Source organism: Urocitellus parryii, chromosome 16, assembly GCF_045843805.1.
Source record: "Urocitellus parryii isolate mUroPar1 chromosome 16, mUroPar1.hap1, whole genome shotgun sequence".
NCBI lineage: Eukaryota > Metazoa > Chordata > Mammalia > Rodentia > Sciuridae > Urocitellus > Urocitellus parryii.
This window is the reverse complement of record NC_135546.1, coordinates 14437132-14463544: the sequence shown is the minus strand read 5'-3', so window position 1 is coordinate 14463544 and position 26413 is coordinate 14437132. Positions and strand designations below refer to the sequence as shown.

Below are 26413 nucleotides of genomic sequence, written 5' to 3'. Positions count from 1 at the left end.
CAAGTTTGAGCCAAGAAGGAAGCTCTTACTATTCCACAGCTGAAGATGTCCACTCGCTTTGTCAGCTGCCCCACCCTGATGAAATCTTCTGGAAGGTACGCCACGGAGGCCTGGAAAAGGTGGGTCTTCATCATGGTGTATTTTGACCTTTGGTTGACAGGACACAGGTGAGCCATTGGATGAGCCAGCTTAGGGGTGAAATTTTGGTCCAGCAAAACATTGGAGCTGTGGAAAAGCAAAGAGAATCTTCTCATTCTAAGCTGGAAGGTTTGCCATGGACCCTCTTTTGGAAGACGACTTAGGGGTAGGCAATGTCAGCCCCTGGAAGTGGTGGAGTTACTGAAGACCCTCAACACAGAGCTCACGAGCCAGACCAGTCAGGCAAAGGCAGGGCACTGGGAACCCACTTCCTCTAACAAATGGGGATGGAGTTAAGAATTAGTCTTGGGCTAGGGTTGTGGCTCAGTGGTACAGCATTCGCCCAGCATGTATGAGGCCTTGGGTTTGATCCTCAGCACCACATAAAAATAAATAAATAAAATAAAGGTATTGTGTCCAACTACAACTAAAAAAAAATTTAAAAAAAAAAAAAAAGAATTAGTCTTGTTGCCCCAGGAATGTGGCTACAGAGGTGGAGCCTTCCTGCTCCCCACAAATGTTAACCCTGATCAGCTCAGCTGGCCAAGCCCATGCAATGCGCCAACCTGGTCCCTTCCAAAGCTGTTCTGACCCCAGCTCTGCATGGCTGATGGAAGTCAAAATATCAGCATCCCAGATCCTAAGGAATAAAACGGGCAATAAAAAATTTTACAAAAAACAATAAAAATATTCTTTGACCCATTTATCTCATTGATGGGAAATAACTCTGGGAAAGAATTTTGAAAGTGGGGAGATAAGATAGGCGACATGTGTATCTTCAAATGTAGACACCAATTCCAATACTCACTGTTAGGAGGGGTTAAGTAAATTATGGGTAAAATCTTTTAATGGAAGATTATGGCGTCACTAACCACGAGATTGATACTCACTCAATGTGGGGAAATAAAGAGAGGAAACAGAAGATGAACTGGCAACCAGTCAACTATTATCTAGGACTAAGGATCTGTGTAGAGAGGAATTGAAACAAGCTAAAAAAAAAGGCTGGGCTGGGGAGCAGCTTAGTGGTACAGCATTTGCCCAGTGTGCACAAGGGCCTGGGCTCCATTCCCAGTACTACAAAAAGAAAGAAAAAAACCAAAGGCTCAGGTGACTCTATGACCAGTGTGATTCTGCAATCTGTACAATTAGAAAAATGATACAAATGTATGAATTGCCAAGATCACTGTAATGTCTTGTGTAGATAATAATAATAATAAAAAAAGGCCCACTGATGAGTCAGGATAGTATACATACCAGTGATGACCTATAGCCCTTCCAGTTCCTTCCTTGACAATACAATTGTGGATTCAATGAAATGAAAATCAAGGGAGAGAAAAGAGGAAAGGGCTTCCACATTTGCATGTGTCAAATGGAGATAAGCCTCTGGGGAACTGTGAGTCTTGTGATTCCACAGCTGGTTCTATCAGATTTTCAGAAATCTTTTAAAAATCGCGGATGCTGAAACCCATGTTGTGACCTCTATTCTTGGACACATGATACTGAGAAGCTGGAGTACAGGAAGCTCTCCTGACAAGATGCTATCACCATGATACACAAGCAACAGTGCACGGGTCTCTAAGAAGATCAGGGAGCTCAAAATCCCAGGGGGATTGGCAGACATGGCCCAAAGCTCAAGAATGGGGTCCACAATGGCTGCTGAGTGGACAGTGAAATGCACTGAGGCGCAGAAGGCTTGCTGGGAAAACAGCAGCTCAGGAAGACAAACATAAAGTCAGGCAGGCATGAATACAGAGAGCAACCAGAAGGCACAGCCCAAAAGCAATGATTTTGAGGGCATAACAAGGAGAAAGAAGATATCTAGGGGAGGGAAGGTGGGGAGAGAAAAGCAAAGAGACGAGATGCAGAGGGAGAAAGGAGACGCAAGAACTAGTGCTAGGCCCAGCCTTGTAGCCCAGGCCCTTGGTGAGTCCAACCCAACTCTCACCTCTTGATGTTGCCATGGATGATCTCCAAGCCATGCAGGTGCTCAACAGCACAGAGCAGCCCTGAGCAGATGCTGACACGCTGGGGCCAGGGGAGGGGCTCCAAGTCACCCTAAAAGAAAGAAAAAGTGTAGAAACAGTCACACCTGCCCCTTCCTAAGGTCCTGATGGACTGGTCCTGGTCTCCTCTCTCCCCTAGTCCTTCATGTCTGTCCTCACAACAGGGTTCAGCCACATGACTCACTGACATGGTACTATGGCCCCTGACATCAGACAGAACTGTGTGTAAATTCCCTCAGACACACACTAGCTGTGTGACTTTGGTAAAGACATTTAATGTCTCTGAGGCTGCTTCCTTGGGTAAAAATAGAAACATCAGGCTGGAGGTGTAACTCAGTGGTAGAGTGCTCACCTACTATGTGTAAAGTCCCGGGTTCAAATGAAAGCAAGGAAAGAAGGAAGGGGTGGGGAGAAGGAGGGAGGGAGAAAGAGAGTCAGAGAAAACAGAGGGAAAAGGAGAGGGAGGAAGGAAGGAAAGTAAAAGAAAAAAAAAGGGAAGATTTATCCCTGTTTTAGTAGGACTAATGTAAAGATTCAGGGGTGGTAAAGCATAGTGCCTGCCTTACAGTAGGTGTTCAATAAACAGCAGTCATTTTTACCATGACAGGGGCAGCTCTTGAGATTTCCCTCCTGGAAAAGAAGCTAGGGAGCTTGTGTTGCATGCCTCGTTCGTAGGCCTTAAGCCCATCTCATGTGCTCTGAGAGGAATGCAGGGTGGGCTGAAGCCTCTCACTTACTCCCAAGCGTTGGCACTTCTGCTCTGAGACTGAATCTCCCAGGCGAAACCACCACCTATTTTTCAACCACTGTTTTAGCTCCCATATCCCCCAACAACTGGCCTGGATGGCCCCTGTTAATAGATTTCTTCTCAAAACACCAAAATCTGGAGCCAGAGGAACCCAATCGACGGCTCAGCTCATACCCTTGTCAAATGTGCTCCTTTGGGAAAGTCACTTTGTCCCTGTGCCAGAGACCCCTCTTTTGGACAACGGGGGAGGGACCTCTTTTGTTGTTGCAAGGCCAAAAGAAACGACACATGTAAAGCCCTTCTCAAGGTATCTGGCACATGGTGAGAGCTTGGAACAGTTGGTGACCCTCCATACACCACAATTAATGGTTTCATTGGTCCCTGCCAAGGGAAGCAACAATTTGTTGTGGAGGAACTCTCTAACCTGTCAGAGGATTTTATAAGCAGGAGGTCTATTTTAAAAACTACAAATTTTAGCAGGTATTACATTCACATGATGGTAAAGGTATCAAAGGGAAGATAGTGTAAGTTTTCCTCCCACTCTGTATCCCAGCTACTTAGTTATCCTTCCCAGAGGCAGCCAGTTGACCAGTTCCTTACATATCTTTTCAGGGACAGTCCATTAATAATACATAAGCAAAAAGGTATATATTGGACTAACATTTGTAATAAAAATTCACCTCCACTTTTCTATACTCTTTCTTCTTAATTATTTTTCTTATCCTGCTGCATTGGCTACTACCTCCAGAACAATGATGAACCTAATTAGTACTATGGCATACCTCTGGCTTGCTCTTGACTTGAATGACATGCCTCTTGTCAAATAATTTTTGCATAGGTTTTTCCTGAAGACATTTACTCAGATCTTATCTCCCTTGATCCATCTTCTCTTCTCAAAGCCATCCCTGGTCCTCCCCGAGTGGCCTTCTCCCCTCTGCCCTCCAATAAGTCCTTTACCTTGATTCCCTAACTGGGTGCTTCCTGTTCCTGTTCTCTGATTATGACCCAGTCCCTTACCTGACTCTGGAGTCTGTCCTGTAGAGAACCATTTGTCATGTAGGGGTAAATCAGACTGTGAAACTGTTTTCCGGAGCAATAGCCCAGCAGAGGTAAGATGTTGGGGTGGCAACATCTGAAATCAGACATCAGTGCACAGTGACAATTCAGACAACAAGAAGAGCCAAAGACTTCCACCCTCTCCACCCACAAGGCCATGGCAACCTCAAAGGTGCCACACACTCCAACCCCTAATGACCTCACCCTGCTGCACTTCCCTGCAGTGTGACACCTTTACCAACCCATTTCCAGGAACAGAAGCCTTGAGATTAGGGAACTTGCCCAAGGCCACAGCCAGTAAGCAGTGAAGCCAGGACCCAGCTCCATGACAGTATGACTCTGGGATTGGAGGTCTTCCCCGCCATCCTTTCCTACTGGGTCTCAGTCACCATTCCCTCCAGGATCACCTCCTTCCTTTCTGGCCACTCTTAGACTTTTTTTTACTAAGACCCTTCTCTTTTGCCTTCCTCTGAAATAAGGGTCTCCTGCAGCTGAGCTCCTCAGCTGGCTTTAAGTGCCTCCTGTTGCTATTAGAAACAATCCCAAACCCCTTGACTCCTAGCCCCATCCTCAGCTCCACACCTGAATGTCTAACTGTATCCTGATACTCAAGTCAATGTCATCTTAGGCTCAGCAAGTACCAAACCTGCTTCTCCATCTGTATTTATTATATCTGCAATGGGCACACCACCTATCCAGCTTCCTGGACGCTTCCTTACCTCCCCCATCTAATGAGTCACTATTTGTCACATAGACAGCTTTCTAAATGCCCCTTCGTTTCCCTCTCCTTGGCCTTGGTCACCCCCATCCCATCCCATTGCCTCTCTGCTTCCATCCACCTTCTGCCTGATCTCTTTATCCCCCTCTACTTCCTATCCACACTCGTCATGCTTATTAGTTATTTACAGGCCAGTCCCCCATTGGACCATTAACTTCTCCAAGGCAGGGACCGACTGCTTCAGGTCTGCATGTCCTGGAGCCTAGGAAAGGGATGGATGGCTCCATTATTTCAATCAATGAATGACGGAGCGACTGCCAACTCTACCCAGGCTCTAAGTCAAAGTGGAAGCAGAATTATGTTTCCAGTTTTAATAAAGTGTGTATATATGTGTGTGTATGTGTGTGTGTGTGTCAAGAGCCATCCGTGCACTATGTGTGAACCAAAAATCGGCATTGCAGCCAATGAATAGGAGAATCTGGTGTCTGGGAACTCTTCCAGTGGAAATTTCCTCTGGCTGTAACCGTCCAAACTCACGTGAGCCCTATTCAGCTCTGCCTGGTCCCCCACAGTACCAGAGATGGGATGACCTGCTGTAGTAGCACAGCCTCTCAGAGATGGGTTTGACCTGCCAAGATGACAATCAACCTGTTGACTGCAAAACATCAGAAGCAAGACTCCATCCCTGAAACCTATCCCTGCTTTGATGTACACCCTTAAATAAACCACAGGAGCCATTTTCTAATTGTCCAGCTCCAACTCCTGTGTGGGCTGGATCTATCAGGTGCTCTGCTTCAAAACTATTTCTGACTCTGTATCTTTTGTTCTTCACTAATTTTTTCTGACTTATTTTCTGTGGTGGTTTATAACCTTGTGGGCAGGAAAAGGGACCCCCTGGCAAGGCACTGGCAGCCTTTTGCACTGATGGAGATGTGCACTGTGTACACTTATATCCATCAATAAAAAGAAAAAGAATGAAAGAAAATATATCAAAATAATGCCAGGCACAGCAGCACCTGCCGGTAATCCCAGTGACCTGGGACACTGAGGCAAGAAGATCGCAACTTTGAGGTCAATTTAGGCAACGTAGCAAGATCCTCTCTCAAAATACAAATTTTAGAAAGCCTGGGGGTGTAACTCAGTAATACAGAACCTGCCTAGTAAGTTCAAGGCATTGCAAAAAGAAAAAAAATGTTGGGCGCAGTGGTACACACCTGTATTCCAGCTACTTAGAAGGCTAAGGCAGGCTGGGCATGGTGGCGTACACCTGTAATCCCAGTGGTTTGGGAGGCTGAGGCAGGAGGATCACGAGTTCAAAACCAGCCTCAGCAAAAGCAAGGTGCTAAACAATCTGGTGAGACCCTGTATCTAAATAAGATACAAAGTAGGGCTGAGGATGTAGCTCAGTGGTCAAGTGCCTGAGTTCAATCCTCGGTACCAAAAAAAAAAGAAGAAGAAGAAGAAGGCTAAGGCAGGAGAATCATAAGTTGAAGGCCACTCTGAGCAATGTATCAAGACCCTGACTCAAAAATGAAAAGAGCTGAGGATGTAGCTCAGTAGTATAGCTATACTATACCCTCCCTGGGTTCAATCCCCTGTATCACACACAAAATAAAATATTAATACACACTGCTATGGTACTTTAAATATTTTTTAAAAATATTTATTTTTTAGATGTAGATGGACACAACACATTTCCTTTATTTTTATGTGGTACTGAGGATCAAACCTGGATTCTGCCATTGCTAGGCAAGCGCTCTTCTGCTGAGCCACAATCCCAGCTCATATATTTTCTTATTTATAATAATTTTTTCCCAGTGCTGAGGATAGAACCTAGGGAGGGGCTCATGCATGCTGGCTCCACCATGGAGCTACACACCCAGTACTCAAAGTTATATTTCTTAAAATACTCCCTAGTAATCATGCATTATTCCATAATAATCATGCATCATGTGGCCAGCATTCAATAGGTGGTCAATATGTGTCCATGAAGGGAGAGTCAGGACAAAGTTCCCAGGACTGTGAAAAAGCTTTCCCAGTCCCCACCCAGCTCTGGAATTGGAAGGCCCACTTCTCTGGTGTGAATTTATCAATTTGTAAAATGAGCAAATTTAAAAATAACTTCTGTTTTTGTGGGACTGGTGATTAAACCCAGGATGCTCTACCACTATAAGCTACATCTCTAGCCCTTTTTATTCTTTATGTTGAGACAATCTCACTAAATTGCTGAGGCTGAACTCAAACTTGCAATCCTCCTGCCTCGATCTCCCAAGTAGCTGGGGTTATATGCATGTACCACTGCACCCAGCTGAAAATAACTTTTGAAGGCCTTTATTACTCTACCCTGGGGTTCAGTAAACCGTCTTTTTTTTCCCATTCTCACACTTACTAAGCATGTGCACTACCACTGAGCTATATTCCCAACCCCTCAGCAGACTTTTCCAGTAAAGGACTGCTTAGTAAATAGGTTAGACTCTGTAGGCCATACAGTCTCTGTTCCAACTACTCAACCATACCCCGTAGCACAAAAGTAGGTACAGATAATCTAGAAATGAGTAATTATGGATATGTTCCCAATGCAACTTTATTATAGGCACCAAAATTTGAATTTTATATAATATTCTTGTGTCATGGAGTACTTTTTTCCCAACCAATTAAAAATGTAAAAACGATTCTTAGCTCTCAGGCTGTACAAACATAAGTGGGGCCAGATTTAGCCTGTGGGTCTGCATTTGCCAACCCCAATTCTAGTGGGCTACAATTTTAAAGTGGATTCACCATTAGAGTTGCAATTCATAAGTCTCTGCCTATATCAAAGCATGGGACAGAAACATATTTCTTCCCACATGGAAAGCAGGGGATGGAATGAGCCAGGTTTCCTTTATAACTCTAACCTATGCACATACTTGCTACATGGGAAAAGCATGGATTCTGGACACAGACCATGTAGGTTCATCAGTAAGTGGCTCTACCACTTACTAGCTTTGTGATTTTGGACCAGACACTTAACCTCTCTGTGCCTCCACTCACCCATCTGTAAAACAAAGTGATAACAGTAGCTATGTTATAGTATTCTTGTGAAGACTGAATGAGTTTATATGCTGATTTAAATATGCCCCCCAGAGTTCATGTGTTTGAAACTTAATCTCCAAATTCAACATGTTAATGGTATTTGAAGGTGGGCCCTTTGAGAGGTAATTAGGATTAGATGGGGTCATGAGGGTGGGGCCCCTAAGACAGCATTAGTGGCTTTATAAGAAGAGGAAGAGAGACAACACAGAGCACTTCACACCCCCCTAGCACATAGAAAGCACCATAGAGGGGCTATCTGTTATCATAATTGGACAAAGCATTTTCCAAAGGGGAACTTACCTAAGACAAAGCTGCACCTCTGCCTGGAAGTACCTCTCCACTGACCCTGGACTTGAGCAGGCTGTCTGTGGAGAAAGACACTGGAACATGAAAACCCAGCCTCTCTTGTGTAGCCTCCACCCCTCTCTAGAAACCCACCAGGCTCACCTCTCTGAGCTTCTTGAAGGCTAAGGGCATCCCGTGCCTTTGCCCTCTGTAGACATCAGCAAAGGTGCCTTCGCTGATTCTGTGGCTTTGATCAAAGTCACCTGTTGCCTGGATCACTTCTGCCTCACTCCAGAAAAGGTTTTCTTCAGTCATGTTCAAGCACTTTTCTTGCTGTGGAACGGAGGTACTGAAGTCCTAAGAATTGAGAGAGAGAGAGACTGAGATTACTGTGGAAGCTTGCTTCCCCTGCTACCTCCAAGATCCCTGGAAACCAGAGCTGAGGGAATAGAGCTGATCATCTTATTCAGTATGAAGTGGTAGAAAGGACACTGATGGGCCCGAGCTCAGATCCCAGCTGTACCTCTGTGACCTTGAATGAATTACTCAACCCCTCAATTTCCCCACTGGCAAATATAACAATAGTACCCCGGAAGGCCATTTTGAAGATTCACTAAGGTATTGGTGTCTAGGGAGTCAAATAAATGAAGTGAGGTCACACATGCGGTCAACTGCCACACTTGGTGCCCTCAGTCCTGTACACAGCAGGATGCTGGGCCTCCAGACTTCTGGAAGTGGGGAATGGATTCATAAAACCAAGCATAATTCTCTACAGTCTCGGAGTCTTGGTGCACATGGAACCCTATAAAAAGATGCTCTCCTTCAGCACCTTCCCTTTTTAAAAAGGGATACATACAAATTGAAATTTGGCAAAGTTATATGTGCTCTTATTAACAGTTTTAGAAAATTAGGGACACAATATTCTCCATAATCCCATTATCCATTTAATTGCTATTAAAATTCAGTGTATTTCCTGCCAGTGAGCTACATCAGGATTTATTGAGCAAAAACAGGCCTATGCTGCACACATATACAGCTTGGATTTCTGGTTATTTTCCTCTTGATATTATACCATGATCATTCTTCTATGGGATTAGACCATCATTTTTTTTTTTTTTTTTTTTTTGGTGGAGGGGAGGGTATTACAGACCAAACCCAGGCACACTTTACTGCTAAACCACTGAGCTATACCCTCAGCCTCTCTTCATTTTTTATTTTGAGACAGGGCCTTGCTAAGTTGTTGAGCCTGGCCTCAAAGTTGTAATCCTTCTGCCTCAGCCTCCTGAATCTTTAGGATTATGGGCATGCACTACCACACCAGGGTTAAAAACATTTTTAAAAATGAAAATCCCTGCTTGAAAGAGTTCTTTTTTAAATTTTTTTAACATTTTTTTAAGCTGTAGTTGGACATAGTACCTTTATTTTATTTATTTTTTTAATGTGGTGCTGAGGATTGAACCCAGCACCTCACACATGCTAGACGAGCGCTCTACCGCTGAGCCACAACCCCAGCCCCCTTGAAAGAGTTCTTTATGGCGGAAGTTCATTAATCAGATCCACGCAGCTGCCTTCTATCCAAGACACTGAACCTGTAATACTTTTAAGGACCATGATAACATGTTAGTTTCTTTTAAAATTAGAAGAAGATAAATGTATTTTTAGAATCAAAAAAATTGTTTGATTTTGTTTTGTTCTGCAGTGCTGAGACGGAATCCAGAGCCTCATGTGCTCTGAGAATGCACTCTACCACTGCACCCACTCCCAGCCGAGGGTTTTCATTTTAATCCAATGTGGATTAATATTTATATGAATATTAATGTTGTCAGAAAAGACAATTCTGGTTTTTGGTTTTTTTTGTTGTTGTTGTTGTTGTTGTTGTTGTTGTTGTTTTGTTTCTATTAGCAAAGGAAGGGGCCCATAAAGGCAAAAGTACTGAAGACCCACCCAAGTTAGTGCATCCTAAAACCCAAATCACTCAAAATACAGGCTAACTCAGACTGAGTTATTCAACCCAGAACAAGTGAGTTGAAAAAAGGTAGGGGAGGGGGTTTATAAGCAAATGACCACCGTGTCCACACATTTGGGGAGGAAGGAGGTCAATAATCAGCTCATCTCTCATTTAAACATAAATAATGGGGAAATCCATGAAAAGCATGTATGTAGGTTGGAGGGTAACTCAGTGGCACAGCGCTTACCCGGTATGTGTGAGGCGCTGAGATCCATCCCCAGCAACTCACAAAGAGAAAAGAAAAGAAAAATGCACTCCGTGAAGTGCACTCATCTCCACCCCTGCAGATTTTGTTGCCTGCCTATGCCTGTAGTCATAGAGGGCTCGAGTAATTTCATGGGTCTCCCTTCTCTTCCCCACCTTCAAACTGGTCTCAGGATGAAGAAATGAGAGGCTCCGTGAGCTGGGCAGTGCAGAAAGGGGTAGAAGGAGGGTGGGGATTTACCTTTGAATCCAGTGAGGTGGGGAGGTGAGGTCTTGAGGAATGAAGCACAACCTCCTTAGAAGAAAGCGGGAGAGAGGCCTGGTGCTGGTCTCTGGCTGGAGCGGACCCTGGAAAGGAAGCACTTAGGGTCAGGACTTGCCTAGAAGGGGAGGAGCTGAGGGGTGGGCTCCCATCTAGTCCCCAGACCAAGACTGGCACTTTCTCAGTGCTGCCACTTCCTGCCACTCACCACACACCAGGCCACACACTCCTCAGGTGGGCATCACCTCATTTAAGCTATGTGACAACACAGGTGCTGTTTACCCTTCTACTTGACAGACGGAGATGTGGAAGCACTAGAGGTGGGGCCACACCCAAGACCACACAGCTGGTGTGTGGTAGAGCCAGGATTCCCCCTGCCCTGTGCCACCACCCACTCAGCCCAACCAGCTACCAAGCGTGCCTTCTAGAAGCCTCCACAGCAGCTCACGAGGCAGTGAGCAACCTCTGAGGTCAAAGCCCATGATGGTCAGAGGTCGAAGAGACCATAGTGGGCTGGGAAAAGGGAGGACTTCAGGGAGGAAGGAGCATTAGACCTGGCCTTGAAAGATGGGAAACTTTTTTTTTTAACAGGTTGGCAGGGGTTGCTGGAATGAACCTAGGGGTGCTCTACTACTACCCCCCAGCCCCCAAAACAACAATTTTCAGAGTCCCACTAGTTGCCCAGATTGGGCCTCAAACTTGTGATTCTCCTGCCTCAGTCTCCCAGGCTGCTGCCATCACCCCGTGGGGAAACTTTTTTGCTAAGTGGATGTGGGGTGGGAGGGACTGAGGCAGTGGATCCGCCATGCAGAGGCAGGGCAGCGGGAGGGCCCAGCACAGCAGATCCACCAGGCCCTCTTTTTAAACGCTTCACGTGTGTTATTCATCTCTTGACTTGGGTGGATCATTAAGGTCTATCCCATGCCAGGAAGGCTACTAGCCAGGAGAGAGGCTGCATCTGTCCCCGTGGTTCTGGTAAAAGGGAATGGGGCTTGGATATATAGCACAATGGATGAGTTGGGTAAGGTGCGCTGGGACTTAGTCTTAGCTCCCCATGCTCAGGGTGACTATGGTAGAAGAGACAGAACTGGGGATGGAACCCAGGGTCTCGCATATGCTAAGCGCACACTCTACCACTGAGCTAGACTTCCAGCACCCGCAATAACAATCTTCAAAAACTCCCACTATATGTCCAAAGAGCAGAGAGAAGAGGAAGAGAGGGATTCTCCTGCCATTGAGGGTCTGGTTCAAAGTGCATCGGGCTATGGGTTCTGCACCAATGCAGTCTACCAAGCTCAGATGGAAAATAGGCTTAACAGACAGTCTCTGTGCCGAACACAGACAGATTTTTTTCTTGTCATTATTTCCTAAACAATAGTCTGACAACTATACAACACTTACATTGTATTGGGTATTACAAGAAATTTAGAGACAACTGAAAATAGACAGGAATACATGCACAGGTTATCTGCAAACAACATTGTAATTAAGGGACTAGAGTGTCCACAATCTGGCAGCCATGGAAGTCCTGAAACCAAGCCCATGGGTAACTAAGGGACAACTGTAATCAGAATTTCATCATTGTTTGATCACTACTGAGCAAGCTGATTGGGACAGGAAAGATCATTAAACTCTGCTTTTGTAAGTGTATGGAATTTCCTGTATGAGAAAATGTTTTAAGCCAGGTAAGGTGGTGGCACACCTATAATCCCAGTGACTCAGAGGCTGAGTCAGGTGGCTGGCAAGGTGGAGGCCAGCCTGGGAAACTTAGCAAGACCCTGTCTCAAAATAAAAATCAAAAAAGCTGGGGGTGGTTCAGTAGTAGAGTATCCCTGGGTTCAATCTCCAGTACTGGGGGTGGGGGAGAGAGAGTATCTAAAGAAAAATAGGAGAACAGGTCAAAATAGCCAATGATGCAAGATGGGTCGTGGGTGACTTGTGGGTGATGGGTACTGTGGGGTGGCATGGGTGAGACTGCTGTGTGGTTTCCATGTATGTATGTATGTTGAAGATCTTCAACAAGAACAGCCACAAGTGGGTCAGGAAACAGGGCTGGTGTGTCCCACAGCTAGTAAGCAACTGGCCTCTTCTGTGAACTTCACAGAGGACCTCAGAAGGCCTGGCAGCCAGAATGCACTTCCATGCCTCCTTTATCCAGCAAGGTCAAGGGAGGCACTATCTACATAAGTGCCTCCAAAACACTGGGAGTTAACCCTTTGAGAACTGTTAACAATAACAACAAAAAAGCAAACACTTATTTCAGAACTCTTTGTAGAATACCTGCTTTTCTAGATGGAATGCAGGTTCATCTCCTGTGACTCTAAGTAAAGTAGGTGTGGCCCCTGTGCTGATCCCCATGTGGCTGTTCTGATGTAAAATCTTAGGGTTTTCCTAAGGCAGAGCAGGCCCTGATATGACGCTGTAAATGATTACTCTCTTATTTTTAGTTTGGGCAAACAGACCATCAACTTCCTGTCTCACACTGCAGTGATCATCTGGAACTGCCAGGCACACCTGCTCCCCGGGCCATGCAAGAAAGTAAACAGTGCAAAGACTGGTGGCAAAGGTGACAAGGCGACGCTTGTTTTTATAGTAACCGGGATAATGAGTCCTGGAAGGAACTGCTACACCTGTTACCTGCTCCATCCTGAGGGGTGCCTAGCTAGAATTCCCCTATCTTATTTTTCACTCTGGCTATTGGACCGGTTCCTTTTATCTTTAATTACTGATTAGAAGTCTGTATTTATTTTTCCTCTTTCTTTTCTTTTGTGTGTGTATGTGTGGGGTGCTAGGCAAATGCTATACCACTGAACTAAATCCCCAGCCCTTTTTATTTGATTTTGAGAGACAGTCTTGCTAAGTTGCTGAGGGTATTGCTCAGTTGCTAAGGCTGGCCTCAAATTTGTGATCCTCCTGCCTCAGCCTCCTGAGTTGCTAGGAACACAGACAGGTGCCACCACATCTGGAGTACTTTTAAAAAATGTATATTTAGCAACAGGAAATTATCCAGACTCAACCTAGCTGGGGTGTCTGGAATGTTCCTAGTGTCTGCTAACATTCAGTGAGCACTACCAACCTGGCAACACTGAAGTGTATGATCCTTCCAACAATATGGAATGGGTTCTGTTATTTTTATAGATGAAGAAACTGAAAGTACAGGAAGGCTGAGTCATTCTCCCTGCTAGAAAGTGACAGCCATGGGATTCAAATACAGGTCTGCCTCATGCCAAAGACCTGCTCCTCTTGGCCAGTGCGTTCCTTGGCCTCTGGAAACTGTGTCAGTAAACAAATTTCATGGATTTGGGATCTCTGGCTTCCACTCAGAAGGTCACAAGAGAGAGGAGGTGAGACTCAGCTACAGGGGCAAGAGGGAGACCAAGAAGCCAACTATAGGTTTCTCCTGGGAAGCCATCCATCAACTAAGACATCCACTCATCTGGCAAACTGTCCCTCAGCCCTTGTCTGGACACAGGGGAAGGAGATGAATCTGAAGTGGTCTGCCAGGCTCTAGGATAGCAGCATGTGCAGTACTTAGGGACTTATGCAACCAGATCCCTTGACCCAGACACCTCTTCCTACTCATGTGCCCTTGAAGGGGTCACTCTCCTTCTATCTCAGGTCCCTCAGGACAAAGGCGTAGAACTGTGACTGACAGAGAGGAGGTGTCGGGGAGGGCACCCTCTTCTCTCCATGGCTGGGCTGTGAATGCTGGGCTCTGGACAGAGATGGGGTCAGGCACCCAGCTCAGAGTCCCCAAGCAGGCCTGACCTATGCCAGCGTCTGGGAAGGCACCAGTAAAACATGGTAACCCCTGACCTTGGCTACACTGTGTGACCTCTCTGTTCTTCAGTAGCCTCATTGGTGAAGTGGAGATAAGAATAATACCTAACTCATATACTTGGCTAAGGATTAAAGGTCCTTAATTACTGAGTAATTTTTTGCTTTTGACAAAGATGATAATAAATGAGAGCTGAGATGTAGTTCAGTGGTAGAGTGCCTGCCTAGCCTGTGTAAGGCCCTGGGTTCCATCCCCAGCACCACATATTAAGAAGGTAACAAATTCTATATGTCCTTTTGGATTATTTATTTATTTATTTAGGTACTAGGGATAAAACTCAAGGCTTCACATATGCTAAGCACATGCTTTACCACTGAGTTACACTACCAGTTCATATGTATATTTTTGTTTGTTACCAATTTATTTTACTTTTTTGTTTTTGCTTGTTTTTGGATTTTGGTTTTTGTTAAGATAGAGTCTCCCTATGTTGCTCAGGCTTATTTGGAACTCCTGGACTCAGGCGATCTTTCAGCCTCAATCCTCCCAAGTGCTTGAACTATGGGGTTTTTTCACTTTTTTTTTTTTTTTTTTTTTTGCTTTTTTTTTTGGTACCAGGGATTAAACTCAGAGGGACTTAGCCACTGAGTCACATCCCCAGCCCTTTATATTTTGAGACAGGGTTTCGCTAACTTGCTGAGGCTGTCTTTGGACTAGTGATCCTCCTGTTTGGGTTCTGACTTGCTGGGCTTACAGGCATGGGGTTTTTTTTTCCCACTTTTAACTCACTATATGTGGACATGTCTCCATGAATATGCACATATCTATGACATCATTAACTGTACTTTATCACTGTGAAGGTCTGTCATTTTTCTATCCCCCACCCCTAAAGTTCTGATCTGATATCCTAAGTTGATTGTCCTTCTAGATACATCCTCGTTTCCTTAAACATTTTTGCTGTAAGTTAAAAAAATCAAATTAAATTGAAGATACCTGGACCTGGGAAGGCAGTGGGCCTCAAGGGTTGCCCCCTTTCCTGCTCATCCTGGGTGTTTCTCCCAAAGGCTGCTACAGGTCCTGGCTTCACCACCTCTGGGGAGGCTGGGAAAGAAGGTCTGGTTTCAGGAACTGGTTTCCCTGAAAACAAGATGGAAAGAAGGTCATTATCATTTCCTGGCATAGGGTAGCCATGGAGAGGCCTGGCCTGGAAGTAACAGACTTGGCTGTGCCCTAGATTCACAGAGTGCCTGGGACGAAGGGTCTTTCTCTCTCTGGATCAAGTCTATGCACCATGATGCCTGGTAATGCGCCAGCTCTGACATTCTGTGTTACACAGCTGTGTAACCTCAGACATGTGACTTTCCATCTCTGAGCCTCTGTTTCCTTACCTGATCTTGATAATAATAACATCCACTTGCCTCCCTTGCAGGACTGATGTAAGAAGGAAATGAGAACACAAGTGTGAAAGGGCTTTAAACACCATCCATTTCCCGTGAGCATATGAGCAAGTTAAAGATACCCAATCCCAGGGCTGCAGTTGTAGCTCAGTGGTAGAGCGTTTGCCTAACATGTGTGAGGCACTGGGTTCAATCCTCAGCACCACATAAAAATAAATAAATAAAATAAAGGCATTGTGTCCATCTGCAACTAAAAAAATGAACAAACAAAAAAGATATCCAGGGTTGGGGATATGGCTCAAGTGGTAGAACGCTCACCTGGCATGTGTGAGGCACTGGGTTCAATCCTCAGCACCACATACAAAAAACAAAGATGTTGTGTCCACCAAGAACTAAAAAATAAATATTAAGATTCATTCTCTCTCTCTCTCTCTCTCTCTCTCTCTCTCTCTCTCTCTTAAAAAAAAAAAAAAGAAAGAAAGAAAGAAAGATACCGATTCCCAGGCTGGGGATGCAGCTCAGTGGTGGAGCACTTGCCTAGCATGCACAAGGCCCTAGGTTCCAGCCCAGCTCTAAAATAAAATAAAATAAAATAAAAAATAAAAACCTGTCCCTCTAAGTTGCTCCTTACACTCAGAGGCATAAAAGTTCTTGCTGTCCTACAGGTTCCCTCCATAAGCCATGCAACACAAGTACCCTTCCCCAGTTTGTAGACATGCTACTCAGCAGGACAACAGAGGACCCACCAAGTCAGGTCCAGGCCCAGTGTCAGAGAAGTTAAATCCTTACATCTTTGTGTCTCATCCTTGTTAAATATGGGGAAACTGAGGCCTGGGCAGGTCAGTGATTTGCCCACAATTATACAGCCAGAGGCAGGCTGGGCTGGCTGCAGAAGTCCTCTGCTCCTCAAGAGCAATCACTTCCCATTGACATGGATTTGAGAAACCCCAAAGGTGCTGTGAGTCACAGAGATAGGAAGGAAACCCAGCAGATCAGTTACAAGACATAGGGCAAGAGCTGACAAGCACCAGCCAGAACATACTAGAAACTCTGTGGGCCTCCAATGGTTTCTTCTGCCATCATAGCAACAAGAGCAACCAGGGACACTATGTAAATTCATCAGTGTTCCAATATAACTTTATTTATACAAACAAAAGGCAGGCCAGATTTGGCATATGGGCTTATAGTTAACTGAACTCTGGAATAAGGATAAAAATAAGTTAAAAGATGTTTGACTTTATCCATTGACATGAAAAGATGCTAAGAACATACTGTTGAATAAAAAGAGTAAGTAACAGAAGAGCATATATCATATGTTAACAGCTTGTTGTAAAATACGTGTAAAAGTATAGAAGAAGTCTATATATATAAAGAGAAAAGGAGTAGGCATGGTAGTGCACATCTGTCATCCCAGCCACTTGGGAGGCTGAGGCAGCAGGATTATAAGTGAGAGGCCAGCCTCCACAACTCAGAAAGACCCTGCCTAAAAATAAAAATAAACAAATAAAAAGGGCTGGGGATGTGATTCACTGGTAGAACACTTGTCTAGCATATGCAAGGCCCTGGGTTCAATCCCAGTAATAAAAATAAATAAACAGATATATAAAAGAGAGGAGGAGAAAAGGAACCTGAAGAATATACATCAAAATATTTGTGACAGTGATTATTTCTGGGTGGAGAGAGTGGCAGGGATTTTATATTGTGTATTTTTTGGTTTTGGTTTATTCATATCAGAGGAATTTTTCAACAATGATCATTCATTATTTGCAAAGTAAAGAATACTTGCTAAGAAAAAAAAAATGAGTGAGCAAGTGAGTTCAAATAATGACTAGGATGGATCTTCTACACCCTAGTGAGCAGCCTGCCTTGGGGACACCGCTGGCCCAGTTCCTAAGCGTGTGAGCCCATGCGCCAGCCCTCCACTGATTCGACTGACTAACTTGTGCTTTTACCCCCCCAAGGATGTTCTATTTCTCACTCCAAGTACCCTCCCTCCCCTAACACCCTGGAAGTCTGAGGTAAGGAAACAGACTCATGGAAGTTATGAGACCAGACCCGGATGGATGGATGGACGGATGCAGAGAGGAGCAGGGCCTGAGTCAGGAAGGCACCTCCCCAAGAGGATGTCATCCCTCCCCCCAGGGTCCTCTCACATTGCAGAGGGACTCTAGCAGCAGCTCCTTCCCGGCAGCCACCTGGCCCCATGGTGTCCTGCCTTCAGCAGGCGCAGGCAGGAAGGGAACAATGGGTCATGGTACACAAAAACAGCAAAGAACAATTAGAACAATTACAAGAGAACAGTGACTCAAGAACAGGTTTGGGACAGAGCTGCCCGCTCCCAGGGTGTGGAGGAAGGGCCACTTCATGCCATTCCAAGGCATCTTATTCCCCAGCCTAGGCTCTCTGGCCAGGGACACTGCCTCTCTCCTATCACCTTCCTTCCACAGAACCATGTCGGGTGGAAATGCCATGTTCTTCCAATCACCACATTGGTGGCATCCTTGTTACCTCATGTGTGAAGCCCAAGGGCAGAAGTGGCTCCCTCGTGCTGGCTGGGGAAGGGTCCCCAACAGTGGGAGGCCAGGCCCACAGTGTGTGACAATCCCCAAGGGTCCCATCTGCACTGTACACAGCCCTGGCCACAGCAGATGAGGCACCTGGCCCTGTCTGTATGGCCTTAGTTTCCACTGGGGGAAGGAGGCCATCTGGCCTCACTTATCATCAGTGCCCCACCCCCTGATGACATCTTTGTTCAGTACAAATCTTTGCCTTTGTCAAGTCATAGTTGGTAGGAACATCAAAACCACCAGCCCATTTGGTGACCCCTGAGGGCTCCAACCATGTGGAATATAGGAAGCTCCTTTCTCTGTTTTCATCCTAGGGAGAGTCCAGCTCTTCTGTCTCTTTTTTTCTTTCCTCAGTGACACACAGTGGCACTCTGGATCACACGGAAGTGATGCCAGATTTAAAGATAAGTAGTTAGTGTCGATAGGTAAATTGGGTCTAATGTGGAGAATGGAGTCCAAGAAACCAGAACAACACCTGGAGAAATTGAAATCTTAATGTCCCCAAGGCCCGGACCCATCCTAAAGAACTGTTAATGAAGTAACTCCCAGCAAACAGGGAGGTGCCAATCAAACCACCCCAGGCCCTTCCAATGCCCAGATTACTCCTCCCTGCCCCATCAGTCCACCCATATCCCAACTTTTGGCCTTCCCACCTGCATCCCCCATCACTGCAAGATAGAGGGAAACAAAAGGTAGATGTGGGAGGACAAAAGAAGACCTCAGATATAAAATAGGGAAGACCTCCCCTTTACACGAATTCTGACTTTCAGGTTCCCTTCTTCCTCCAGGGAGGAGTCTTTTCTGCTATCCTTTAATAAAGCTTCCACTTTCCACTCTCCACCTGCCTCGGCACGCTTCTCTGGTGTTATACTTCAGCATTCAGGGAAGCAAGGACTCGTGGTAAACAGTGGTAACAGAAGGGCGTTGGGGCGGGGACAGGGTATCAGCCTTCAAGGAAACCTGGCGGTTCCCTTGGGGTGACAGCCATCCTCCCACACAGGAGGTACCCAGTCACACTTGGAAGGTCACACCCAGCACCAACATCAGCTGACAGCCAATGTCAGGACTCATGAGAAGTTTCGGTTTCCTGAAACCCCTGTCTCAGTGTGCTCTGGATTTGGATGTCTTTTTTTTTTTTTTTTTAATGGCAATACTGGGGATTGAACCCATGGCCTCATGCATGTTAGTAAAGTACACTAACACTGAGTGACATCCTCATCCCTTCTTATTTTGAGACAAGTCTTGCTAAATTGTCCAGGCTGGCATTGAACCTGAGATCCTCCTGACTCTGCCTCCTGAGTAGCTGGGATTGCAGATGTGACTTACTAGGCCTGGCTAAATGTCTTTTAAATGCAAACAATAAATATAATGAATAAATATCAGACAACTTGGGCTGGGGCATGGTTCAGCATGCACAAGGCCCTGGGTTTCATCCCCCACACCACAAAAGAAGAAAACAAAGCAAAAAATTTTAAACATATTGATTTCTGCCCTGGATTTGCTGATATGTGATCTGAATTGGAAGAGGCAGGACAGGTCTTTGCCTCTTTTCCTACAATCAAAGCTGCAGGCCAGCCGGCGTGCCCGCACACACCTATAATCTCAGCAGCTCAGGAGGCTGAGGAAGGAAGATCACAAGTTAGAGGCCAGTCTCAGCAACTTAGCAAGGCCCTGTCTCAAAAGAAAAAAAATGAAAAGGGCTGTGGCTGGGGCTCAGTGGTTAACCGCTTCTGTATTCAATCCCTGGTACCAAAAAAAAAAAAACAAAACACCTGCAAGACAGGGAAAATGTGGCCTCTCTGTCCTCGTTCTCTGGAAATTTGCTCTCTGATTGCTAAGCAGATACAATGCCCACCCTAAGACGCTGGTGAAATAAAAATAGAACAGCAACGCAGGATGAGGTGAAGGAAGCCAAATGTTCATAAGAATGAGTAAAGAGGGTTCAATCTGGGCTTCCTGTCTGTCAAGGTCAAGAAGCAAGCTGGTTAGAGTTCTCATCCCTGACACACAGGACAGCCTCACACTTCCAGAACTATGCCTTTTTTCTTCTCCAGGAGTAAGTGGTTAAAGCTTCTGTTACGGGTCAGGCCACCTTAGCCTCCATCACTGCAGCTGAGTGCCTGTGGCCAAGTTTCTTAACCCCCACCCCCAGCTTCCTGTCCTCTTCAGGGGAGTTGAAATAAATGATAACTCTCCTCCTCCTGCCCCTACCCAGAGGCTCAGTGTGATGAGAATGTCCCTTATGGCTACCTAAAACACACCTCTGGCTCCCATCGAGGGCTTCTGAAGAAGCCATGGAAGACAGAAGACAATTTTCCACATTTTAAATGCTCTCATAGAAACTAAATCCAGGTGGGTGGCAACTTGGTGAATGACCCCAAAGATATGGCCAAGGGGGCAAAACGACACAAGAGCCAGGTGGTGGCAGAAGAGGCGGGGACCTGCTCTCCCCTGCCTGTACCCTTGTGGCCAGCCTCATGGCACACAGCAGAGTGGGCAGCTTGGGGGCCTATGGAGACAAACGGGAAGCTGGTGGCTGTGAGCAGGAAGAGGCTGACAACTTGGTTCTCAGACAATCAGATTAGATGAGGGTGATTCTGACAACTGAGGCTGACAGCAGACCTAACCCAGAGTGACAGTGGAGTCTGGGGCAGCAGGAAGACAGCCGGTGGGGGCAGCAGCACTTCGGTATGTCCCATTCACAACTCACCAGGGCTGGTTGATGGGCATTTCTCTTTCTCTCTCCGTTGTATTTTGGGAATGTCCTGCATTCTCTCTAATGAGTGTGAATCAATTACTGACCTCCCAGCACTTGCTCGGCATGGACTCCATCAGTTCTGCACTCTGCAGCTGGGCTCCCCCCCACAAGGTGGTCTCCCCCAGTCTCTGCTTCCTCCTCTGACAATCAGATGAGGAACTGGACCCTCCACCACCTGAGACTTGCCATGAGATGAATAAGTACTCAAGAGACACAGACTAAGCAGAGCACAGAGGCACACGCCTGTAATCCCAGCAGCTTGGGAAGCTGAAGCAGGAGTATCTTGAGTTCAAAACTAGCCTCAGCAACAGCAAGGCACTATTTAGAGACCCTGTCTCTAAATAAAATAGAAAATAGAGCTGGGGATATGGCTCAGTGGTTGAGTGCCCGAGTTCAATTCCTAATACAAAAAAAAAAAAAAAGAGAGAGAGAGAGAGAGAGAGAGAGAGAGAGAGAGAGAAAGAAAAAGATTCAAGGTATAATTATTTACTACAGTTAAAAATTACCACAACCCTCCCTGACCGACTCTGGATAGGCCTTCTTTCTCTATGCACTTTCCCCAAGTGTGGCCTACTTAATTCAGATCACAGCTCCGGGGCAAAGGTCTGTCTTTTACTCCATGAAAGTGGAAGCTAGAACAGTGACTTACAGTCTGTACTTATTCCCACCTTCCTCCGTGCAAAGGATTGAAGGAGGTTTCTGCATGCTGAGGCCTTGGCTGACCCCAGGGCCTTCACTTGCTGCCTGGGGACATTCAGCACAATAGCAAATCCAGGCCTCCTCACTGAGGAAAACAGGGCTCAGCTGCCCACAAAGTCCTTCCCTGGTGAGCACACTTGGGAAATCCCCCACCCTTCACCCTTGAACTAGACAGTGATGCAATATCTATATATTTGTTTTTATTCTGAAGCTGACTCCTGGTTGAAATGGATTCCTTCAAAAACAAAGGAAAGGGATTCATCCACAGCTTAACCCAGGGGCCCCAGCTGCCCATACCAGGGATGAGGCACCTTTCCTTCCTCATCTCCAGTCTCCAACCTCCTGGAGACATAAAATCAGGCAAATCTGAGGGCAGGATCTGTCTTCCTGGATTGCTCTCACCCTGGTTCTCCAGAGACTCTCATCCACGGCCAAGGTGACAAAGGTGCCTCATTCATTTGCTGTTAGGGACTAGGATGCATCCTTCATCAAATGGATTGAATCTCTACATTAAGCTAATTAAATAAAAGCTCTCTAGGGGATGAGGGTGTAGCTCAGCCTAACATCAGCAAGGGCCTGGGTTCCATCCAGCAATACAAAAAAATATATATATATATCTAATTAAAGAAGCTTGGGGCTGGGGATGTGGCTCAAGCAGTAGCGCGCTCGCCTGGCATGCGTGCGGCCCGGGTTCGATCCTCAGCACCACATACCAACAAAGATGTTGTGTCCGCCGAGAACTAAAAAATAAATATTAAAAAAATTCTCTCTCCTCTCTCTCTCTCTCTCTCTCTCCTCTCTCACTCTCTTTTTAGAAAAAAAAAAAAAGAAGCTTAAAGGAGGGTGGCCTAATAGGCCTACCTCTATAGGGTGGCCAGGGAGAACTTCAGTGAGTGGGTGCCATTTAATCAGAGACCCAAAAGATGAAGAAAACCAGCCACAGGAAGAATGCAGAAGAGGTGAGGAGAAATCAGTGCTTAAAGGAGCAGGAGCAACATGTGCAAAGGTCCCAAGGCAGAAAACAGTTTAGCACATCCCCTTGAATAAAGACCCTAGTGTTCGAGCTGAAGGAGTCAAGGGAAAGAGGAAGGATTTGGTAGAGATGAGGTCAGAGAGCTAGGCAAGAGTGAGACCAAGGGGACCTTGTTAGGCAGGAACTTTTCATAAGCTTGTAGAGAGATAACCTCTGGATGAGACAATGTTACCAAACACCCACTAATTCCCCTCTCATATCAAGCCCCCCTTACAATTAGGAAGGAGCCATAAAACTGGTCTGGCCAATGGGCTTTAAGTGAAGATGCTGTCACTTCCAGAACAAAGCAGGAGGTGGCCTGACCCATACAAAATCATAGGAGCAAGAGGTCAATCTTAATTGTGTTGAACAACTGAGATTTTGGGGGTTGTATTATTGCAGCACGACCTAACCTGTCCTGATTAATTCATAATCTATGTCCAAAACTTGTAATACAGAGGAGCATAGTCAAGCAGAAAAGCCAAATGACAGCTAGGCTGGGCATTTGGCTCAGTGGCAGAGTACCTGCCTAGCATGCATGAGATCCTGGGGTCAATCTCCAGAGCTGCAAAAAACATAAAACAAAATAAACAAATGGAAGTTCACCTTACCCACCCTCTGAAAACTTGGGGACCAGTTGAAATGCACTGCACATGCACCTCTGTTCATTATCACAACACTCCCAAGAAACCAACAATGATTAACACTTTTTTAACTATGGAAGAACTAATACATGGAGGAAAAGTCAGGTTATATGTCATGAGCCTCAATGCAATAACTAAAACAATACCATACTTTTTATATTGTGAAGCTTCGTGGTTTACAAGCAAAGTAAACAGGGAAATGTCTGTACCCATTTTTCAGAAGGGAAAAGTGAATATTCAAGCCATCTAGTGACCTACTCAAATATGGATTAACGTCAAGCAGACCTCATTTCCCATCTCAGCCCTATGTGGTCTTGGGCAAGGTCCTTTGTCTCTCAGTAAGTTTCCACATCTATAAAATAAAAATAACAAGAAAAGATGCTTGCTAACATACATTACGTGCTAAATACAAGTTATTCCTAGAATCCAGAGACCCTGAGTTCTTGCCCTGGGAGTCTTGGCCCAACTCAATTCCAGCTCCAGTAACAAGGACCTATTAACCCTGGGGTCAGAATCTGATTCCTGTTTTGTTCTTCCCAAGAGGGCAGAAAGAGTGGATGTGCAGAACCTTTCAGGAGAGCAAACCCAGAAACCCTTATTGGGCCTTGCAACAGCCCAGCCTCTTTGGAAAACAGAGGGACCATTCTCCTGTTTCATTTCAGCAGCAGCCCAAAATTCCCCTCTCAAAAAGAGCCCTGCTCCAGGAAGGAAATGACTTTGGCAGAGATGTCAAACCCCAAGTTTGAAACCGTCAGGATTGCATAACCAACAAGAGACTGTGTGAAAATTGCAAAACTTAAAAAAAAAAAAAAAAGTCCCAGGAAGATGATAATATCAGATGGAAAATAAAAACCTGATCACCTCCCAAGTCCCTTTGGCAACCTGAAGCATCAGGAACCTCATAGTCACAGGGTGGTAGTAAGTTTTCAAATCACAATTTTGCACATGTGAATGTACACAGTGCTGGGGATGAAACCCAAGGTCTCGCACATACTAGACAAGTTACACCCCCAGCCCTTTTTGAGACAGGGTCTTCCCAAGTTGTTGAGGCTGGCCTCAAACTTGCAATCTTCCTGCCTTGGCCTCCTGAGTCGCTGGGATTACAGGTGTACACTACTGTACCCAGCCTTAAACAATATCAAATGACTTCATTTGGGGTTCTAGAACTGAACAATACTCCATTCTTTAAAAGATAATAAGTGTTCTGATGGTTTGTGCTAAAGAGGTTGGTTGGGTTTTTGTTTGTTTGTTTGTTTTTGTTTTTGTTTGATGGTGGGGTGCCAGGAATTGAACTCAGGGGCACTCGACCACTGAGCAACATCCCTAGGCCTATTACTTCTTTGGCCCACCTGTGTCCCACCCCTCAGGCCTTCCCACCTACATTCCATCACTGAAAGAACTATAAAAAGGGGAAACAACCGCACTTCCACGGATTCCACCTCTTGGGTCCCCTTCTTCCTCCGGGAGAAGTCTTTTCTGTTGTCCTTTAATAAACTTCTAATTTCTACTCTGACGTTGCCTCGGCATGCTTCTCTGGTGTTATTCTTCAAGCAAGGACTCGTCACCGGTCAACAGCAGTAACACTGCCTACCCAAACTGCCCTCTGTACATTTCTTTGAGTCCTTACACTATGGCTGGTTAAGTGCATCTGTGTAATTATTGTATCTGTCTCCCACATCAGATAAAAGCTGACCAGGTTGGTGGTTTAATGGCTGTGTCCCTACTTGGCTCATTGTAAGTCCTGGGTGTTTTGTTGGTTTAGCACTGACTCTCATTCAGATTCTAGGACACAAGAGAAATGGAGTGGGCGTGGTGGTGCACACCTGTAATCCCAGCCATGTGGGAGGCTGAGGCAGGAGGATTATGAGTGAAAGGCCAGCCTCCACAACTCAGCAAGACCCTGCCTAAATATAAAAATAAACAAATATATATGGAAAAGTTCACCTCACTGTTAGACACAGCTGGTTCTCAGCACCAATCTTCGTAGCCAGACCCCACTGTCAAGTTCCACCCACAGGCTCAGCTCCTAAACTGGTAGCACCGCCTCCTTTGATGGCATTCAAGCCCCTGGAGCGCTGCCTTTCACTGGAAGCCACTGTGAGATACCATGACCTCTGCCCTAATTCCTGCTCCTAAGCTTCTAAAATAGCTCTAGAGCTACCTCACATTCACCAACTAGGCCTGGAGCCTGACCAAGTTCTCTCAGGAACATGACCATCTTTTTTTTTTTTTTTTTTGGATGGGGTACCAGGGATTGAACCGAGGGGCATTTAACCACTGAGCCACATCCCTAACCCTTGCTGTTTTTAATTTTGAAACAGGGTCTCACTGAGTTATTCAGCACCTCCCCTTTGCTAAGGCTGACTCTGAACTTTCGATCCTCCTGCCTCAGCCTGCTGAGCCACTGAGATTACAGGCATGCGCCACCATGCCCAGCTACATGAACCTTTTGTTTGCAGGAGACATCTTTCTTCTAGAGAGCATAGTCTGAAAAATGCTACTTTACCCTGAGCAAGATGGCACATACCTGTAATCCCAGCAGCTCAAGAGGCTGAGGCAGAAGAATTGAGAGTTTGAAGGCAGCCTCAGCAATTCAGTGAGGCCCTAGGAAACTTAGCAAGACTCTCTCTCTAAATTTAAAAAGAAAAAAAAACATATATGCCTAAAAATAAACAATCTTTATTGTTTATCTTTGGCTGTGATAACCACAGTAGAAGTGATTAGAAACCAAGAGACTGGAAGCTTCTAGTTTTCATGAGAACTCTATCATTCATATATATATATGAAAAAAGTAAATTCTGCCCAGAGTTCATGCATGCAGAACACATGCTTCACCACTGAGCTACATCACCAGCTCCTTATTTCTTTTGCTCAGCTTTGTCTTGTCTTTAAATCCAACCTCCTCTGCTGTCCTCATTGGTATATTTACGCTATTACATAAGAGTAAACAATGTACAACTCTAGAATTAAAAATTAAGACATGTAAATCTTTTTTTTTAATAGTTTGCTATGTAGGAATTTATTTTTTTAATTTTGTTTTAATTAGTTACACATGACAGTACAATGA

General features: G+C 45.4%; 1 protein-coding gene across 1 annotated transcript in view; it reads right to left on the bottom strand.

The window, feature by feature from the left end:
* Nucleotides 1–26413, bottom strand: part of Irak2 (interleukin 1 receptor associated kinase 2) — a 55704-nt gene that overhangs the window by 13194 nt on the left and 16097 nt on the right. The window contains exons 3-9 of the mRNA XM_026383120.2: nt 15263–15406; nt 10474–10580; nt 8183–8377; nt 8036–8100; nt 3907–4021; nt 2084–2193; nt 30–225 (exon numbers count right to left, since the gene is read on the bottom strand). Coding sequence (XP_026238905.2) covers nt 30–225; nt 2084–2193; nt 3907–4021; nt 8036–8100; nt 8183–8377; nt 10474–10580; nt 15263–15406 — 932 coding nt within the window. The remainder of the gene's footprint in view (nt 1–29; nt 226–2083; nt 2194–3906; nt 4022–8035; nt 8101–8182; nt 8378–10473; nt 10581–15262; nt 15407–26413) is intronic.